The 20,416-nt window shown below is 41.5% G+C and overlaps 2 protein-coding genes across 3 annotated transcripts in view; one reads left to right on the top strand and one right to left on the bottom strand.

Annotated features, from left to right (window-relative positions):
- Positions 1 to 2,306, top strand: part of SCRN1 (secernin 1) — a 37,337-nt gene extending 35,031 nt beyond the window's left edge. The window contains exons 8-9 of the mRNA XM_033067575.2: positions 1,603 to 1,762; positions 1,999 to 2,306. Of these exons, the coding sequence (XP_032923466.1) occupies positions 1,603 to 1,761 (159 nt within the window). The 3' untranslated portion in view covers position 1,762; positions 1,999 to 2,306. The remainder of the gene's footprint in view (positions 1 to 1,602; positions 1,763 to 1,998) is intronic.
- A 711-nt stretch (positions 2,307 to 3,017) lies between these two features.
- The window catches only part of WIPF3 (WAS/WASL interacting protein family member 3), a 39,620-nt gene continuing 22,221 nt past the window's right edge, over positions 3,018 to 20,416 (bottom strand). For both annotated transcript variants that reach the window (XM_033067560.2, XM_033067552.2), the window contains 6 exons: positions 13,802 to 13,934; positions 13,052 to 13,180; positions 10,794 to 11,516; positions 9,054 to 9,200; positions 8,289 to 8,390; positions 3,018 to 7,390 (listed from right to left, as the gene is read on the bottom strand). In XM_033067560.2, coding sequence (XP_032923451.1) covers positions 7,350 to 7,390; positions 8,289 to 8,390; positions 9,054 to 9,200; positions 10,794 to 11,516; positions 13,052 to 13,180; positions 13,802 to 13,934 — 1,275 coding nt within the window. In that variant the 3' untranslated portion in view covers positions 3,018 to 7,349. The remainder of the gene's footprint in view (positions 7,391 to 8,288; positions 8,391 to 9,053; positions 9,201 to 10,793; positions 11,517 to 13,051; positions 13,181 to 13,801; positions 13,935 to 20,416) is intronic.

The raw sequence follows: 20,416 nt of genomic DNA, 5'->3' as shown, positions 1-20,416 counted from the left end.
GGATTAAGAATTACATAGTTTGGAAAGGTATTTTTCTTGAAGGAATAATTTGCACGTGACAGTTTTGCAAGCCTTGTGTTTTGCAATTCAATCCATTTCTGTTAATTTTTATGATTTAACTGAAAATGCCATGTGAGAAGGAACGACACTTTGCAGTGCCAAGCAGTACATACCTCAGAGGTGAAAACTTTCCATTGTATAAACTTAGTGTTGAGGATTTCTTATGCAAATAATTTTGGAATAAGTAAAGTCAGAAAGGAGATTATGCTGTATAGCTTTTCAAAATGGTTGAGACACAACTTTTGGTGTATGTAGGCAGGAAGTTCATTAACTTTTCAACATTTGCAATTACAACTACAGCAGTAAACTGGATAAGTGGTTTCGAGGAAGTGAAACAAAAAGGCACACCTGTCAGGCTTTTATTGGTATTCAGGCAATTTGTGGAAGACCCTCACATAGTTGTGTGGAACTTCCTCAAAAGGACTTGCTTTTCCACAATTTTCCTCTGTGTGTATTTGCATAGTTCAGACTCTTGCTATGACCAGAACAACATTCAGACCTTTCCATTATTGATTAAGGAAGCTGTGATAACCTTTGCCAGTACAAACATTATTTAAATGCAGTTTGAGCTAGATTTTTGATTTCTTGGAATGGTGTAATTTAAAATCTGTGACCTCTGGTAGCATTGTTTGAATGTGCAGCTGGCTCTCATATCGTTATGCAAGATGTTGATTTAAGGAAGACCTAGGAGAGGCATCTTAGCATCTTGTGGACTCTTGCCTGTTAAAGTCCCCACAATGTGACACCAGTAGTTGTGGTAGAACAGGAGATGCGGTTTGTACTCAGGCTTCATGCTATAAAAGCTGTCCATCTGAGAGCCTAAACCTTAGATGAGGTGCTCTACTCTTTCTGGACAAAATGCTGAGAAAAATCCTGAAAAACTCAGAACCACCACTCATTCTAAATGACTTTTTTTTCCTCCCTGAAACTCAGTTTTGAAAGCTGCAAGCAAAACAAGCAGCACTTCTCCATTACAAAAACAAAGCAAAGCAAAAAAAAACAACCAACCAACCAAACAAACAAACAAATAAGTACAAAGAGCAGTAAGTCAGAATGGCACACAAAACCTCCCTGGGATCTGGAGTCTTAATACTGTTACATGACACATCATTTCAGATCTATTCATCATTTTGCAGATGTTGATTTGAAAGATGCACATGCAAACACCACCTGTACAATTCTTAGGGCTTCTAGTTTTCTCATATAATTCTGTTAGTGGGATTACAAACTTAAGAACTTGCTTTACTCTATTATATGTACACGCCTTATATAATTTTCCTCTATCCATCTTTCACATTCTTACTCCTTTGCTTTAAACTTGGCAACTCCTTTTTGTTTCTGTTTCATTATGCACAGTGTCCAGGGCTGTTCCTTTTAGCCTTTGGCCATCCAAAAAAACTAATAATAGAAATAGTTAGTACTTAAAAAGGCTTTTTAATTTTAAAAAATATTTGAAACTATCTCTGTAACAAAGAGAAACAGTAAAATGCTTTAATGAACCTGTTTGCTGGTTAACTGAATTTGGTTGTTTCCTGCCTTTAGGATAAAGGCCAGAAACTAATGAGGATTATGTTAGACCTTGAAAAACAAGGTTTAGAAGCAATGGAAGATATCCTTTCTCGTACAGAGATTCTGGATCCAGCTGAAGTAGTGGATCTTTTCTATGACTGTGTTGACACAGAACTAAAGTTCTTCAAATAAAGTAAGCAAACAATTTTTAGGTACTACTCTACCAGTGAATGTGAAATGTTGGATCTGATTCTGAACCTCCTCCTCTTTTACACTAAGCAGAGGATGTTAAGAATTGGGTTCAAACTCACCTTTCTACCTGTTCAGCTTGTTCCAAAGTCCCTTTTCCCTATGCTACATTGCAGGTGATTTCTTTTCAGTTTCACTCTTGCTTGGAATAGATTTTCAACAAATTTTATCTCATTTCAGCTACGGTGGCTATTGTTAGCCTTTTCACTGGAAGACTGCAATATTCTTCAAGCCTTGAAAGAAAGTCTTCACACTTGTGATTTTGCAGGAAAAAACATTTCTAGAGGAAAAAATGTTACTTGCTAGCTGTATCCGGTTAACAAATTGCTTTCCTTCGTCCAATCTTGTGGTGTTCCCGTTTGTGTATGTATATAGTGAAAGGAGAAAGTCACTGACTGGTCCAATTACTGTGTGCATGCTGGCTAATTTAGTACAGAATGTTAAAACATGTATGTTGGGCAACCAATTAAAGTAAAGATTTAACTTCATCAGGCTAATTGCCATATTGTCATTGAAAGCAATTTGGTTTTCCCTCTCTTGCTCAGGACTAGGCTTGCAGCAAAGCTGACTGATTTTTCTCTTCTTGCTAATTCATGCAGAATTGAAATGGTTGAGTTGATATCACAGTTTGAGACGGGCAGGAAGGTAAGTCCTGGTTCTTGACCTTGTGCTGGCCTTATATGACCGTATCTGGTTGCAGTAACTCAGCACCTGACATCATGCCTGTACAAATTATTAGAATTAAGTCCCCAGGTTAAGTTCTGCCTTCACCCTCAGCCAGCTTGTGTTTGTAGTGCACCTGGCTGCTGCTCCAGAACTGAGTACTGAAGTGCAGAGCCAGCCTGCCGTAGAGATCTACACATATTGGCTCTTAAGAGGCAATTAATAAGGTGTCAGATTTATATACAAGCTACAGATTTGGAATTTTTTAAAGGAATGGATGCTGGACATTGACAAATACCCGGCTATTCTCCATCTTTCTGCCTTTGTACTGCTGAACAGTTCCTAGTAATCTCTGTTGTGACATACAAGACTGATGAATCCTTCGAGCACCAGCGAGACGCTGGTGGGTGTGGCAATCCAACTGGCTGGGCTTAGAAATGGCTGTCCTATGCTTCCTTACATTCAGTGCAGTGCTGCAGCATGTTCCCTTCCTCCACAGTCCTACAGGCAGGCCTGCTTTTCATTGTATTCTCTTCTTGTGGAAGTGATAGGGCAAACACTGAGAATTAAACCAGTAAACACTGTGTCCAGTGAAGATGGTTGGTGGGTTTTTTTCATACAGGAGGTTGAAAGATGATGTCCATGTCTTTAGTAAGTGGAAGTTAACATGGAGTTAAAATTCTTCGCTGTTTGGGAAAGTGGATGGTGAAGAACCACAGGCTTTTATATTGAGGAAGTAAAAGCTCCTTAGAAAGCAGAAACACCTCAAGTTGAAACTGTAAGAGTTGTGCATCAGGGAAATAGTCATTGCCATATTGGCACACTGCATTCTCAGGATTTTTTAAATGAAATTGTTCCATTTAAACTCATTACTTTGGTATTGTCTTATATGACAAATGGCAATTCGACAAACAAACATGGGGCCTTTTCACTTACAGAAAACAAGGAAGAATATATTTTCTCTTATGGCCTACCTAATAATCTCTCATTCACAATAAAATCCTCCCATGCTGTCTATCACAGGACCAACTCCTGTATCTAAGTATTTTAAAGTGTAGACAATAGGAGAAGAAAATATTCAAGTAGACCCTGAAATTTAGCTGCTCTGTATGGTAACCAGGGGAGTGGCTGACTGCAAGAAGCACATTTGATTTCAGAGAACATTGTGGGGGATGAAGCCTTCTGAAAGAGAAGCGTGCTTTTTCCGGCTGCCCATAACTGAAGTAAATGGATTTCCCATGAAATCGCATCTGCTGATAGGTGTAGATGGGTATTTCTGAACCACCAGGGAACAGAGATGAAAAAATTATTGCCTCAGCCAGAGGACAAAAATTGGGATATACCACTTCTCACAGTTATTTTGCGCAACTTGGATCTTTAATCTTTGAGAGATGGGAGAGAAGCAACATGAAAGAAGTGGGTGTTCCTGTTAAAAACATCATATATCTTATTTGCCTGTTTCTTAACAAAGAAGAAAGCAACACTTGCAATTATCTCATGGGCGTTCATGTCCTTATGTGGAACTGCTTATATGACAGAATGAATAAATTGTTTTGAGCATGGTGATCCAGGTAGTAATTTTCTAATAGTATGTTGATATTACTTCAGTTGTATAGTGCATTTAAAAAGAAAAAATAGCTGTGGTACAGCAACATGGTTGGGTGCAGTTAGTAGAAACCAGAGCAACTGCACGGTCTTAATATTTGCAGTGGTCTTGAACAGAGGTGTGTCACAGTGGAAGAATACAGTGGGACTTGTGGGATCAGCTGCCTCAGAGTGACAGCCACTGTGATTCTCTGTATCTCCAGAAGTTCAATGGATCTTGAATGGCAAATATATGGAAACATTTCAGAAATGCTAGCAAATAAGACACAGGATTTCTAATTTCATCCCTGAAAGATGCTGTTTATTTCTAAAATACCCAAACCATAATAAAAAAATGAAGTAAATTTTTCTTCTCCTATATATATCTGCTGGCAGGTAGTCCAGCATTGGGTAGTTTTAAAATCCTTAGGAAGGTACTTACTACAGTGCAGTACACAAATTTCTGAATAAATGAGAGCCAACAATATGCCACCTTTAATAGTACTATAACAAAATAGTTTTTAAAACATTATTCAACTTTTCCAGTTGTTTGAGAGGCAATGTAGATTCTTCTTTGTTACTATATTCATGCATATTTATCAAGCAACTACTGACAAGTATTGGTCAAAGCATCATCATTTTTTTTTCTTTTTGTTTTTCACATGATGTACAGCAAGTACATAGGCTAAAAAAAAAGACAAATGTTGCTTTCTTGGAGTCCTGTGGGTGAAGAGCTTCTTACCCCTACACCATCTCACACCATGAATGTGCATGTGTGTGAGAATAGTTCCAGCATAACTGAGCTGCTGTAAGAACAAAGAGAAAAGCAGGGATGTAAAGATTCAGTTACTTGTCTTTTCCAAATAGTTTTGTTCAAAGGCAACACCATGGGGAAAGATCATCAGTGATCTATAACATTATTACACCTCTAACTGAGGGGAATAGATGGCAATTATATAAATTAATGCTGTAACTGGAATAGCCTGGCTGTTAGCACTAGACTCATCCTGGAACAGCAGTATTCTTTTTCAGGCTGGTGAAATCATGAAATCATTTATATTGGACAACAACTCTTGAGATCATCTAATGCAACTAATTAACCCAGCACTGCCACGTCCACCACTAAACCATGTCCCTGAGTGCCTAAAAGTCTTTTAAATACTTGTAGGTATTAAATGGTGACTTCACCACCTCCCTGAGGAGCCTGTTCCAATGCCTGACCACCCTTTTGGTGAAGATGTTTTTCCTAATACAGAATCTAAACCTCTCCTGGCACAGCTTGAGGGCATTTACTCTTGGCCCCTGCTTTGTCACTTGAGAGAAGTGACTGACCCCCACATGGGTACAGTATCATTTGGGGTTATAGAGAGCAATAAGGCCCCCTCTGAATCTCAAGCCAGGATGTTGCTTGCCTTCTTGACCACCTCAGCACACACTGGTCCCTGTTCAGCTTGTTTAGCCACTCACTGCCAGCCAGCACACCCAGATCCTTTAGTGGCAGGCAGATTTCCAGCCACTCTACCCCCAGCGGTGCCTTGGGTTGTTGTAACCCAGGTCCGGGAATGCAGAAAAGCTGTAAAAATGGGAATCACAGGGTGGTTGGGATTGAAAGGGAGACTATAGGTCATCTGGTACAGCACCCCTGGCCAAGCAGGGCCACCTAGTTCCAGTTGCTGAGGACAAAGTCCAGATGGCTTTTGAGTGGCTTTAAGGAGTGAGATTCTACAAGGCCCCTGGGCAACCTGTTCCAAGCCTGTCACCCCCACAATCAAAATGCATTTCCTGAAGTTCTGACAGTGCCTTCTGTGTTGCAGGTGCCCATTTCTTCTGGTCCTGACACTGGACACCATAGAAAAAGTGTCTGGCTCCATCTTTATACCCTCCCTTCAAGTATTTATAAACATTGGAGAGATCCCCTCTGAGCCTCCTCTTTTCTAGGCTGATCAGTCCCAGCTCTCTCAGCCTTTCCTCATAGGAAAGATGTTCCAGTCCCTTCATCACCTTTGTGGCCCTTTGTAGGACTCCTCACCACAGCCATGTCTTCCTCGCACTGGGGAGTCCAGAATTTGGACATAGCACATGTGGCCACACATCAGGTATGGCCTCACCAGTGCTAAGCACAGGGGAAGAATCACCCGCTCCTGCCCCACTCCTCCCAATGCACAAGAGTAAGGGCAATTCTTTTTAGAAGTAGACATCTTAGGACCAGATCTGAACATCTGTGATCCAAAGACCTTACCCAAGGTCTGAATATTAAAAGCAGCAGTTCAAATCTTGTCCACTGCCAAGCTGTTACTTTTCCCAACCAACTCTGTTTGATACAACAAACACTTTGGGGGCTGAGTGTTCCACGTGGTGTGTTTTGGACAATGACCCTTCACTGCTGGCGAATAGCCTGTCCTATTGTCTGTTTAAAATGTAGAGCCCCCCTCCCCATTCAAAGGCCTTGTAATTGCTGGGTAAAGGCAATCTATCACAGAAATGGTAAATATCCACTTTGCCAGCAGGAAAAGACAGGACATGTGTCCTTACACACACTCATCACGACACGTGTATACACACACACCATTTCTTTTTCTTGCTTACAATACAGCAACTTCCTTTTCTTCTGCTTTGGAAAGGTTCTGTCATCTTTGTCAAGTCTATGACCACCCTACCCAGCTGGGCTTCTTCAGACACTATCCTATAAGGATATGTAATCATTAGGAGGTAGGCTCATTAGCAGCCACAGCTGCTTGGCATCTCCTCTTCATGCTTCATGAGAAAAGGATTGTGGGCCCAACTCTTCATGACATCCTGCTGCAATCTGTGGCCAGGCAGAATGGAAGAAGTGAAGAAACACAAAAACAGACTAAAGGTAGTATATTAGTTTGACATCTCATTGAAAAAAGGTCCCAATAATAACTGGAGAATTTCAAAAAATTACAAAGGAAGGGGAAAAAAGAACTATGGGCACATAGCACGAAACATTCTGAGGTAACATTGTCAGTATGATAAGAATGAGAATTGTTTCAACACTACAAAGAATTAAAATTTTATGCTGCTTTGCTTAAAAAATATTCACCTATATACAGTAATTTAAAAGCCTGTACTAACATTCCTGTAAGTATGTAGGCCAGTTCAAAAGGTATCATTTATATTGTTTTACAGTTTATAGAAATGTTAATATTGCAGTACTTGTGACTCAAGTACAATCAATCACTGCAACAGGAACCCCTTCTGTTTTATATATTATCCTGATCTTCTTTTTAAATACTAATCCAGACAGCATCAGAAGACTCTTCTCATCTCACATGTGTTCTTAATGGAGGATTTTTTGAGGGATCTGTAAATAGACACGACAGATTTAAGATAGGTATTTTGGATGCAATTATATAGCAGGGATGCTGCATTTATCTGCTACCCCTGGTGTATACATACATATGCATATATATACACATATATTTACACACATACACACACATATTGCTTGTGCTCTGAAGCCCTTCAGTGAAAAGTCAGAATATACAGCAGACAATTTAGCCTAAGGCTGCTGTGAAAAGTCATGCAAAGTACCTCAGCATGGAAACAGAACAAAAGGTTAATTAAAAGCTGGAGATCTAATAATACAGAAAATTGGGTTTTATAAAAAAGAAGAATATGGCATGAGATCTTTTTGCCACTTTCAACTATCCATTTTCAAAACTGGATAGGTGAACTGCTCTTACAACAGTGACCTGATTCTAAGTTTCTAAGTTAAGAAGGGAGAAAAAAAATAAAGAAAGGTTCAACCCTTTATCACTTTCCTGACAAGGTTCAGGTACTAAGTCTCTTTGTTAATTCAGGTATGTAAAACACTATGAATAGGATTTAAATCGAAATATATAATGGAAGACGTGGAACAAATAATCTTTCTCTGTGATTTCACAAGTTAGTGAACAAAAACCATCAAACTCAGTAGCTGCCCAAGTCTGTTTTGCAACATGATTGTTTTTAACATCACAGGCTTTGCAAATTTAAAAACACAGGCTGCATGCCCAGCCACTTCATTTGTTGTTAGCTAAGACTCTAAAGAAACTAAGTGCTTTTCATTATATCTTTGGTTCCCGTTGCCACTGTAACAAATCCCATTCCTCTCTGGCCTATGCTATCAGTCCAGTTATGCTAATGTTGGTTCAGTTCTTTATTTTTCCATTTTTAAACCTCTTGATAATGATCAGATCTTTTCATGTTTACACACTTACCTCTGGCTATCTTGCTGGGATATGTTTTCTGAAATGGTTTGAATACATCAGGTGGGGGGAAATCTTCCACAGAATGGAAAGTAAATTTTGATTCAAAGTCATCTGAGAAATTTCAAGGAAATAAACATTAGTTGTTGATGGAGTGAAATTCAAAAAACCCCAACAATGTTTCCATAAATAATTTCAATTAAAAATGCTGGCTTATTTTCCCCTGGAATTGATAGTGGCTCATTCCATATAAACAATCTTGATGAGTACTTCTGTGAGCCACCCAAGTTTTTTTCTCTTAATTGCAATCACTGCCTGCTATTAAAAATGAAATTAAGTTTCTGGCTGCCATTTCAGTTTTCTGCATTGGTGGTATTGTGGTAGTAGAGATATTCTTTGGTAGTCTTCAAGACATATAGCTATAAATAAGAAGAACCAGACCGCAAAAATAATTCTTAGTGGTCTTTGTCCTATAGGAGCCTCTAAATGTCCATGATCTAGTTTTAAAAATGGTAATATAAGCACACTATGGGAACTTTTCATATTTTTAAGTAACTTTGCAGGTAGTGCATGCTTTTCTACTGACTGAATTCAAATCCTTTGTGAAAAAGCCTTAATTTTATATCATTGCATAAGGTTGTACAAAAATGTTTCTATTATACTACCCTGTTATTGCTAGGACAAAGTCCTCAGTGAGCTTTTGAGGTCTGGGACACACACAGGCTTTTGTACTAACATTATTAACTGAGGCCAAGAGCTTTAATTTAATTACATTACCAATGATGTGCATGTTTCCATTTTTAAGTGGTGTGTAGGGGTCATGAGCTGTAGCCCAGCCTGAGACTCCAGACTTGCTTGTAAGTTCAGTTGTTGGGGATCTTGCTGGTGGCTGTGGAGGTGTGACCAGCTTCCCAGCACCGGTTCCTTTAATAAAAAACAGGAGACCAGCATATAAACATCATCATGACTTAAACCCAACAGTAAACCACACACAAAAGTGGAAGGGGTGTAGAAAGAATGCTGTATTTGGAGCACACATACCTATAGCTGTTGTCTGCCAAGCCTGACCACAGATTTGTATCATCAAGTATTAAAATCAACAGACTATTGGGATTGGCTGGGGCTTTCCATTTCCAGTTCTAAGGAAAATGTGACATTTTGAAATGTGGTTTTGTGCCAGTCTGGAAGATTATCCTTCCACTTTCACGAGAACAAGCAGTCTCTTTACAGCAAAAGAAATCAAGAAAACAACCACACTAGGTGGTATGTCTAAAAGAATATTTCCTGACACTTTGGCAGCTATGCAATGGAATTACCATTAGTCTTGTGCATTTCACTGAGGAGTTGCAAAGAGTTGCCATTAAAGTTTACATCTGGAAGAACTACCACAGGAGCTGTGTGAGTGGGAGGGAGCCCAAGGCTCCAAGTTAGCAGCCTCTCAAAACTGCTTATCGTCCTACAAAACAAGGGACAGGCAGGGGAATTTTATGGAAAACATACAAATTGAACTACCATGAGAAATGGGCATCTCGATATAGTAACAGTTCATCAGAGAGTTCTGAGCAGCATTAATCACCACCACAAGGTACCCGATCTGCTGTACTTACATGGCCTTTCCCCTGGCTCTCAAAGGGAGCCAGTAATCTTTCTCCTGACATGTGGCTGCTAAAATATGGGTACAGAATGTTCTCTTTCAGATGTTCCCTGTTAAGTAGCTGTCTCCATTTCTCAAACCCACACAGGTCTAGACTAATCTTTTTTATTATTTCCATTACATTAGAGGAATCTAATAAAATTTCCCTCTATCATCTACTCAAGGAAATACTGGATAATACTTCCACTTCCTAAGTAGCTGGAGAAACCTTTGGCCCAACCACTTGATGACAGGAGGCACTGGCTGCTTCTCTTTGTTGAACAGCGGAAGACTGCAGCCAGATTTGTTTTTGCTCACCTATGGCTGGTAGCTACCCCATCTCTGTTTCATTTTCTCCTGTAGTGTTTCCCAGCTGTTGCCAACATTGCTCCTGCATGGGTACAGCTGTAGAGGGATGTCCTGGGCAGGCTGGCACATGAGCAGCTGCTGACTTGGCAGACACCGTGGTGTGCACCGTGCTCCCCCAGCTGAGCCTGTCAGGGTACCACACTGCTGGAGACACACCAATGCCAACACGAAGCAAGAAGTGGTCTCAAGGCTTTGCCTCCACTGATCAGCATGTTGCTTCCGAGAGTGGCAGCTAAAACTACAAGGCATATATGCCCAGTGCTAGTATCTGCCTGACACCTCAAAAAGCCTGATGTTTTGGGTGTTCATCACAAACCGTACAACCTACAGGTATTCCTCCCATGTGTGCTCTTCATCCCTGCCCCACCATACTCTCCAGTCACTAGTTCAATATAATGATTTGGGTTGGAAGGGGGTCATCTTCAAGGTCCCGTTCCAAGCCAAATCATTCTATGATTCTGCCCGCCAGCAGAAGGGAGGGAAAAGTCTCCTTCGTTCAGAGGTGCCGCTCTCACCTGCGCCTCGGCCGGGTCTCTTCTTCCTGGTGTCCACCGCGGCTGCAGGCTGGGGGGGCCCGGGGGTGGGCGGGAGCGGCAGGGACTGGATGTTGCTTGGCTTGTGCAGCTGTGGCAGCAAGTGGGGAGCCTTGGGGGGCAGCGGCGGGGGCAGGTCGGCACCGCTTAAGGCCGGCGACGGCGGAAAGGAGAGCCTGTTGGGGGGCGCGTGTGGCGGCGGAGGCGGCGGCGGCGGCGGGGGCAAGGCACAGTCCCTGCCTTCGGCCGGAGCGGCGGCGGCCGCAGAGGGCTCGGGGGCCCTGCCCGGCAGCCCGCAGGAGGGCACCGGGGGAGGCGGAGGGGGAGGAGGAGGAGGAGGAGGGAGCGGGTGCGAAGGGCCTGCTTGAGGCTTGGCGGGTTTGTCAGCCTGAGGGGGAGGGAGCGGGGGAGCAGCGCCGGGGGTCACCGCCTTGGCGGGGCGATCGGCCGGAGGGGGCAGAGGGGGAGGAGGAGGGAAGGTGAGGGAAGGCTTGCTGGAAGCAGGAGGCGGTGGGGGGGGAGCGGGCAGGCTGGGCCGCCCGGGGCCCGCTCCCGCTGCGGCTCGGGAGGGGCCGGGAGGCTCCGGCGGCACCGCGGCCCTCGGGGCCTCGGCCGGGTGCGAGGGGCTGCCGCTCGCCTTAGCAGCGCCGCTGCTCGGCGGTGCGGGCGGTCTGGGGGACGCTGCTCGCACTCCAGGCCTTCCTGCTGGAAACCAGATACCGCATGTTACACACCGGGATCGCCTTCCCACTGCTCAGACCGAACAGCGACAAGGGCAAGTTCTTCATCTTCCCCTCCCCAGTGGATACCCGGAGGGATTAAACTCGTTCACCCGAACACCTCATGTCCAACAGGTTGCCCACGCTGTAATGGGGTTTAGGAGGTCGTGTACTCCAATGGGCACCAGGGATTCTGCTTAGTTATATGAAGACCTGCTGAGAGACCCTGCTCCCCTCCCTGTTCCTCAACTTCTGCAGAATGAAACAGTTTAAGAGAAGGAACTTTTCTGCACATTCCGGAGCCCTTCCCACCAGCCTCATCCTGCTGCTACACCCCACTGAGTATTGAAAGAATATACCCATGAAAAGTACACAAGCAGTTTTACACTGGCATCCTTCAAGTTAAGTACTTGAAGTATCAAAAAATTCACACAAATGTTACAGAAACCTCAACTCCATGGATAAAAGCCAAGTTTTTAAAAGCAATGCCTCAAAGGCTTTCCGGAAGGCACAGATTCTGGTATTTCCTTTTTAACAGCAAATGCCTGAAGACTCTTGAACTTAAAAAATGTATTTTCCTGAGTAAATGTCAAAGATTTATCACAAAGCAAGATGTCAAAAAAGGCATCTCATTCGACACTCACATGGTCTGATAGGCATGGCTGTAGTTTTAAGAACAACTCAAAGTAGTTACTGTCACTGAAGCTATGTCAAAAGCCCCATCACACAGTGCTGTGCATCTTTGGCTTGCCTTTTGGGAGCAAAAAACCTTCAGGCAGAGACAAGTTCTGTCTTTCCCTGCAAAAATCTTCTTTGCTGTGTGCTGCCTGAGAAGGCACCAGCTGCCCAACAGTGCCAGAGGTCATTACTGTGACTATAAAAGTCATCTCTTGTTGATGCTGGCACTTTCTTGAGGTGAAAGCAGCAGTGGGGCTACCACATGTGCTTTCCTCCTGTCTCTGTGAAGCAACAATACCCTTCTTTTACAGATCAGTAAATTACCCTGCTGGATCAAAGCTATACTCTATAAAATCCAGAGGGCAAGATCTTAAATATAAATCTTTAAAGTCATACACAAGACTGTAATATCATAGAAATACACACTAGTGGAGGGAAGGAAATATGGCTTTGCCATTTGTGCTGAAACTGATAAGCCCAGATTTCAATACTGTATTCAAAGCACAATTTAAATTTTTCATTAAAACAATGCAAAAAGAGATCAGTTAAAGAGGTCAGTTAAAGAGATCTATTTATTCTCTTTCTTAACAAGTGTAGAGATAGCCTTTTATTTATGTTTCAAGGAATAAGGCACTTGAGATCTAGAAAGGTGGCTTCAATCACATTATTGACTCTCCATGGTCACGTGATAAATTAAACATTCAGAAGAAAAAAAACCCAAAAAACCAACCAAACAAAAAAACCCAACAACAATAAAAATCAGTCAGTAAAGCTAATCCCAAAGTACTTTCATCCCCAATTTCTGCCCACCCAGCTATGCTTTCATACAAATGAAGCTCTTACCTGTCATGTCCCTCTGGCCTGCTGGTCTGAGAACAGGAAAGCCACCAGCAAATAAACCTCCCAGAGGCTGCTGAGAGCCACCTTTATTAACAGCTGGGTTACTTCCATCTCTGTTAGCTCCTTTGGGTTCTGTTCAAAAGAATGAAAAACCCAGAGTATATCAGAAAATAATTTAATCCTGGCCCTGAGACTGCTAAGGCCTGTCACCAACAAACAGCCAAGGCCAAGTTTTTCCCTGTACTCTTACTAGAGGAACTGTCATCCCTCTCTGACCTGTACCTTGGAGCACAGCACCCTCTGGTGCTCTTCAATCTCACACAAATCATGACACCAAGAAGTAGTTTTGTTAGGCCTAATATTGAATTTATGTTTCCAGAATTTTTCTGCATTTTTTGTTCTTTTAATCTAATGAAGAACAATTCTTCTGCTAGAGCCAACAATTCCTACTTAATTATTTTATTGAAATGCTCTCAAGGATTTCATCATTCATTATGTATTTTGGAATGAGGAATGACTGTTAAGGTGATAACCAGTTGGAGACGTACCAAGAAGTGTTAACAGTCATTGATCTCAGAGCAGGATGCACTTTTACCAAGTGTCCCCTCTCCTCATCCTAAAGCCATATGGCATTGCAGACTTTTGCTAACCTTGAAGCCTGCCCTTCAGTTTGAAACTGTCCATCTGACCTCCACCCACACCCAAGGCTCCAGCAAAGCTCCCCCGGGGCCTTCCTGAGGAGCACATGCTCACTTTCAATCTGTGGTGCACTGCGGTCGTTGATTTGGGTCACTTTCCTTAGGCGAGTTCCCTGCTGGATGTCAGCCAAGAGTGCGTTTCGTGCTTTTTGGTCTTCCTTTCGCAATTTTGGTATCTCTGAGCTTGCCTGTTGACAATAAGAGCTTTAGATAGGAGGTGCAGACAAAAATGCATGTTTGGAAAGGATACAGAGGTGAACATAGGACAGAAGATTTGGAATAAGCCCTCCTTGGCAGCTGTTACTCCCAAGCCTTTGAGTCAAATCAACAGGAACAACATTTGGTTGTGCAGGAGGCACGAAAGCTGAAAGTTTAAATATAAAACAAATCAAATACTAGTTGGGCTAATACTGTTGAAAGCAAATTAGGAGGCATGCTTAAATGAAATGTGACCTCATTCGGCCTTTTATGGCCTCTGTCCCATAACTCCAGCTCCAACTGCCTCTGTCAGCTTTTATACTGCTATTTACAATGCTTTACATCAAAATTTTTACATGTCAAATTGTAATAAATATGTTTTATCCACTTTTCTTAGGAAAAGAGATAGATGAATGCATGCTGGACTTATATTTGAGCGTGTCATTAACTTATTTAGACTCTCTGCAGTGGAGATTAACACCAGTTTAAGTAGAATGCCTTTAGAATAATACAATTATATTTTAGTAATGTTTCTATCCTAATGAAGCTTGGTAAATACAAAGTCGAGTTGCATTTTAAAGTTTTGCAATAAAACAAATGAAAATTATTCTTTATTCTTGCTTCTTCAAGTTTCTTGTTATATACATTAAAAAACATATCTTAAAAATTATTGGATGTTTCACTTTTTAAAAGCAGATAATAAACAGCAAAGCTGTTATTCCTAAACCCAATATGATTAACAGAGCTGTCTAATAGAGGGGAGTCTTCACATCAGAGGAGTCATGTTCTGCTTGCTTCCAAAATTCTCAGAGGTTAGCTAACTCTCTAAAGAGAACGAGTTCCAGAAATGTTTCCACAGCCCTTAATTTTAGTATCATAGTTGTAATAAAGCAGAACAATACGGTCACACTTGAAAAACCCCCCAAAACCAACCCAGCTTGGTAATGGCATTCTGAAAGCAAAACAGGAACTTGGATACACTTAACCAGCTGCTGAATTAATAATGTGCCTAACTCTCTAATCCCAAGTGAAGAATTCTATCAGTACGGTTCGTGGTTATTTCCGTACTTGCTAAAAAATTCCAAGCCCAGCCAGCGGGATTTGCCACGCCCCGCTAGATGGAGCTCCAGACCGCCGCTAACTCCGCCGCATTCCCGAGCGCTGATGTAAAAACTCGAAATTACAACCTGGCTGATATGAGTTATTTTAAAATGTTAGGAAAACCTTCAGTCTGTTACATTTTTCTCATTTGAAACAGCGCTGCCTGCCCTCGTACTTGCAGAGCAGGGAGTCCCGCTGGCCATTACGAGGTGCCAGAAGCACGGCCCATGTCAGCAGGGTTAGACCATGCACCAGCCACAAACCACTTCCACTCCCCTTTTCTGGAAGCTGACGATACTTACTGTGAAAAATGGAAATACCATAACTTGAACAAGGGTGATTCCCTTCCTCACAAAAGCTCTTTACCAGTATCTTCCACTTCTTGTCTCTCTACTCCCACTAATGACTTTGCTGTAGCAGGACAAGCAGCATACAGAGGGATCTGGTCAAGAACTATGTTTAAAATTAGATCCAGCAGCTGTCTTTCATTTCCGGGTTCAAGTGTCCATATATTATGCCAGCTGTCCACTTCACCTCCCAGATCTACTTCTCTGGGCAGACAGGCTATTAGAATATAATGTCTTGATATCCAGACAGCTATTAGGCTAAAATAACCCGCTTATGGCAAGTGACCCATGACTTGATATCAATGTAACACAAGCAAGACAAAAATTTGTCACATAAGAAAGCAGGAATATTGTTCTGCCATTCCATAATGCAGCATAACAAGCTGCCTCTCTTTTACAACAGATTCCCTTACTCCAAGCAGAACTCCATCCCATGACCCAGCTGTTTCTTCTTCCTCCTCATGTACATAAGAGATACAATCTTCTGTGGCCAGCCTGGTGGACTCGGATGATTGATTAGCTGCTGAGTAGCTTGATATGGATTCTCTTTTTCCACTAGAAAGTCAAGATGATCTGAGGTGTAGTTTTGCCTGGTTGCATAGCGATCAGAGTTCCTTTGGATTTCTTGTTTGCTGCCTGCACTCCCAAGGCCAGTAATAATCCTTGCCAAGAATCATTTCACCAGGTAAGTATCTCACCCACTCATCTGCTGGTATTTAGCATTTGCAAATTCCTGGATTTACCATATTGTTTTTTGAAAGAACTTCCTTTCTTTGATGAAGAAATAAACCTTGGGTTCACACTCATGCTGTGCTTGCAATCCATAGCACAAGCATACATAATAAACGTGTAAGTTCTGCATCAATAGAAAAACAGAAAGAGAAACTCTTATGGCTGTTAAATCTTCAGCCCTGTTTACATTCAATAGAAGTGTTTCAGCAGGAAGATAAATACATTTTAAGTCACGGAGGGAAAACAGCTGCAAGACAAAAGATGTAATTCTTAGGCTACTTTCTACCCCACCATCTGCAGGGAAGCCTCATTTATTTACAAAAAGAGAAACATCTCAGTATTTCAATGAAAATCAGAAGGGAAGTGGAGAAGAATGTGAAGATCATTTGTTTTATCAGATGCCTGATCTGCCTCAGGTAACACAGAATGAAATTAAATTCCATACTTTATTTACAGGAATTGGGAAGGGAATGGTGGGTTCTCATTACCTTAGCAACCACTAGGTTATTCTGCTGCTATTTCAGACACAAAGAATGTCATGTTTAGTACATACTTAGAAACAGAATTGAACAAACCACGCATGTAAATGGCCTGAACATAAGAATTACTTCCTTTTCATCTCACCCAACTCCACCACGTTTTGTCTCCAGTGTCCTAAATTACACATGCAGCTATGATATGCAGTAAAGTATAGGACTAATGTTTAGGCTATCTGTCAGGCCTTCAAGATACCTGTAAATAAGAAAATGCCATCAAATCATATTTTTAGAGTGATGTTTCAGACTGTAAATCATCAGTGTTGGAAATAAACATTTCAGAATTTGAAGCTGGTAATTTAGACTAGTGGAGATATGAATGAGGACAGCATGAATAGAGAGAGAGATCCAAATCACTGCAGCTTGAGGCTGTTTGAAAAGAACAACAAACCAAAACATTTCCCCACTGCTGAGGTGGAGGGGAAAAAGGAGGGGAAAAAAAGCACAATATAAAACATCAAATGTAAAACTGAAAGTAACTGGATTACAAATAATACCTCTGAAACTAAAGCCTGCACTCCAAGTCCCACAAGCCTGGACCTGGAAGGGGGCTCCAGCAGCAAGCCTGAATTAGCAAGTATGGCAAGGAGGGATAGTACACTCCTCCAATATATCTCATCCTTTCAGAAAAAGCAGTGTGAGCAAAAATGGAATCACAAGCTCTGTTCCTGTCTCCAGATTTTTAGTATTACATCTTGGAAACCTGGAGGTACAAAAGAAAGAGCCAAAGCAGTGTTCAAAACACTGCAGGCAACAGCTCAGATCTCAGCAGTCCTGAAGTCTGTCTGAGGGGTGATCTGCCTGCCACGACAACCTGCACTGGGAATGGTGGAGAGGACTCAGGCAGCAGAGACAAATATTTGGTTGAATTAATGTGAGATGCAAACAGACAAGCTGCAGACAGCAGCAGATGATCAGTTTCTAGATAATACTTCAGATCAAGGCTGGATCCTCTCTGACAGAAGTGCTTTTTGTGAAGCACAAGTCACCAGGTCCTATGCAGAGCTACTTGGTGATGCGCAGTATGCTGTGGTGGAAGGACACAGCTGGTGGTTTGTGACAGCTTCTTACAGTTTAGGATTCTGTGAAAGTGGATTGTTTAGTTTAGAAGAGCAACGCTATATTTTTACACTTTCTATACATGGACCACTCCAGGTTTGGCCCTGAATAATCACAATCTTAACACCCTAAATTGAGTTGTATCAGATAAATTAAGAACTGAGAGACTTTTTCTAGGCAAAAGTGACTGAAATGCATGGCAGTGAGCTCCATTTCTGGGTACACTCTGCTGTAATATTTGCATCACCTTCAGAATGTCACGTTACATCCTGCAAGACAGATGGGAGCATCGACCTACCCTCTGGGCTCCTACGATACTTAAAATATTTAAGAGATAGACGTGCTTAGATACTAAAGTGGTGTAAATGCAGAAGGCACCAGCCATTTGAAAAAGTTTATATTGACACTAATTATGATTTTCAGACTTTAAAGAGTACACCTGCACACAGAAAAGAGGAAATCCTCCGGACAGACACAGTCACAGTTCGTACATACTGTCCCAGAAATAGCTTGTATTTACTCTGATCTTAAATATGCTCCTTAATGCATTTGTCCAAGGTAATGCAGATCTACATTAAACAGGACAGCTGCAGGAAAAATGTACCTCTAGCCTTCTGGACAACCCAATAGCTATGCAGTCATGCGCCTTTCTTTCAGACTCCACCTATCAGGTGATGTGAAAAGATGATGCAGCACTAAAACTCTAAATTAGATAGGAGCCATGGTAAGATAAAATAAAGCATTATTCTATCCAAAGGCACCACATACTTTTATTTTTACTTTAGTGGTACTGAGTATTTCCACTCCTAATGTGCAATGAATTGTATCATCACAGTAGATTCCGTCTCCTGGTCACATTTTATAGGAAACACTGGAAAGACACCTGTGTAGAAAATTATTTATTTATCTGTACCAGATAAACGAAAACAAAAAAAGTCAAAATATATTTAGCTTTTCCCTAATTATTTTGTGAGACATATAGTGATAAAATTAAAGACCAATCAATACATTTGACATCAGAATTTTATTATGGGCAAAAGGAGAGCTCTCTCTTTTGCTGACAATATAAATGATTTCTATGACTCTGGTGGAAATTAACCTTCCTCTCTCCCATTAACTATTTTTCCCCTTGTAGACACAATCCCCCAGATTCAATGCAGAGACCAAGCATAGTTACTGGCAGAAGGTAAAGCAGCATATATGAAAAAAGAGTTTGAGGACATCCCTTGCTTTCTCATTTTTCTCTGCCACTGAACAGATCCAGGCTGAGGCAAGCATGAAACATCTCAGGTTTGGCTTTTAAGGAAGGGAAAGACAGTGCAGCAAGATAAAGACTGAGCAGAAAGCTTTAGGATAAAGGATATTTGAACATAGAGATAAATATTTATGGGGAAAAAAAAATTTAAAAAGAGTTCCTGAGTCAGTCCTGGTCTTCTCTGGCATCCAACCTGTCACGATTCAGAGACCAAACTTAAACTAAAAAATGCAAGAGAAAAAGCCTACAAACATGAAAGTGGACAATTAAAACCAGCATCTCAAACAGCAGGTAGGGAAATATAAACAAGAGCTGTGGAGGCAGTGCAGTCAGTGATGTGATGGTGCCAGATCTGGTCAAAGAAAATGTTTATCAGTAATAAGAGACAACTAAAACAATTAAACCTTAAATAAAGGATGTATAAAGCATCAAGAAAGAGAAGAAACCACTGGAAATACAACAAAATTCTCAAAATATTATTTCTATATTACCAATAACCAAAAGTCTGGTGTAGACAAATACAGATTTTTGAGGAAAGAGGATAAGAAAGGTGAAGCTAGCTGCCTAATGCAGTATGTGCGTCATGTCAGGGATAGCTGAGAGTATGAGAGAAAAACACAGCTTGTTTGCGGTTGCTAAACCATCTGAGGAAGAATGATGAGTGTTCTTACCACCCATATGGCACCACAAGACTTTCCAAGCAGGGGAGCATGAAGGGAGAGATGATGACTGGGTCCCCATCCAGCCATAAATCTCCTACTCCTTTGAAGGAAAGACAGGCATTGAGTTGGTTGCTCACAACAGTCTGGAAGGGCACAGACCTTGAGTAAGGGGCCTCAAAGGGCATGAGTCTGTTAAAATACCCTTCTGGGATCGCTGATGATAAAAAAAGAGTGGAGAGAGAACAGGGGAGACCTGCTTGCAAGCAATTTACTCTATAGCTTCCTTCCACTTAACCACAAGCTGCTGACCACAAGTGTTCCATAAGGAGACTCTTGTAGCTATCAGGACTAAGGTATTTAAATGAATTCAGCTCCTCAAAGACTGGATCCTTTTCAAAAGCAGAACTGAGAGAAAAAAAGTAATATTGCCAGTAAGATGCCAGAACAGTCTAACAAACAACGTCATAACTTTTAATAAAAAGAATGAGGTAGTTTTGGAACAAAGCAAAACATGGAAGTTGACCAGCATGTCTTCCTTGACATTGCACAAGATTATAGAAGTCATCTATCCATTTGTAGCTCAGCATGAAATCTGAAACCCCAGAGAAATTTGGAACTTGATTCCAAGATCAATCCACTATTACTAGTTTAGAATTGTGCCAGGAATTAATGATTTTAAATTTGTAGCAAAAACAGTTTGCCCAGCAGGCAAGAGCATTGCTTTTACAGAGAATTCTCAAACCAGCAGCTGAAGTCTCCACCAGGAATGTGCCAAGAAAA

Source organism: Catharus ustulatus, chromosome 1 (genome assembly GCF_009819885.2).
Source record: "Catharus ustulatus isolate bCatUst1 chromosome 1, bCatUst1.pri.v2, whole genome shotgun sequence".
Lineage (NCBI taxonomy): Eukaryota > Metazoa > Chordata > Aves > Passeriformes > Turdidae > Catharus > Catharus ustulatus.
The sequence above is the reverse complement of the archived record's forward strand: the minus strand, read 5'-3'. Positions and strand labels throughout refer to the sequence as shown.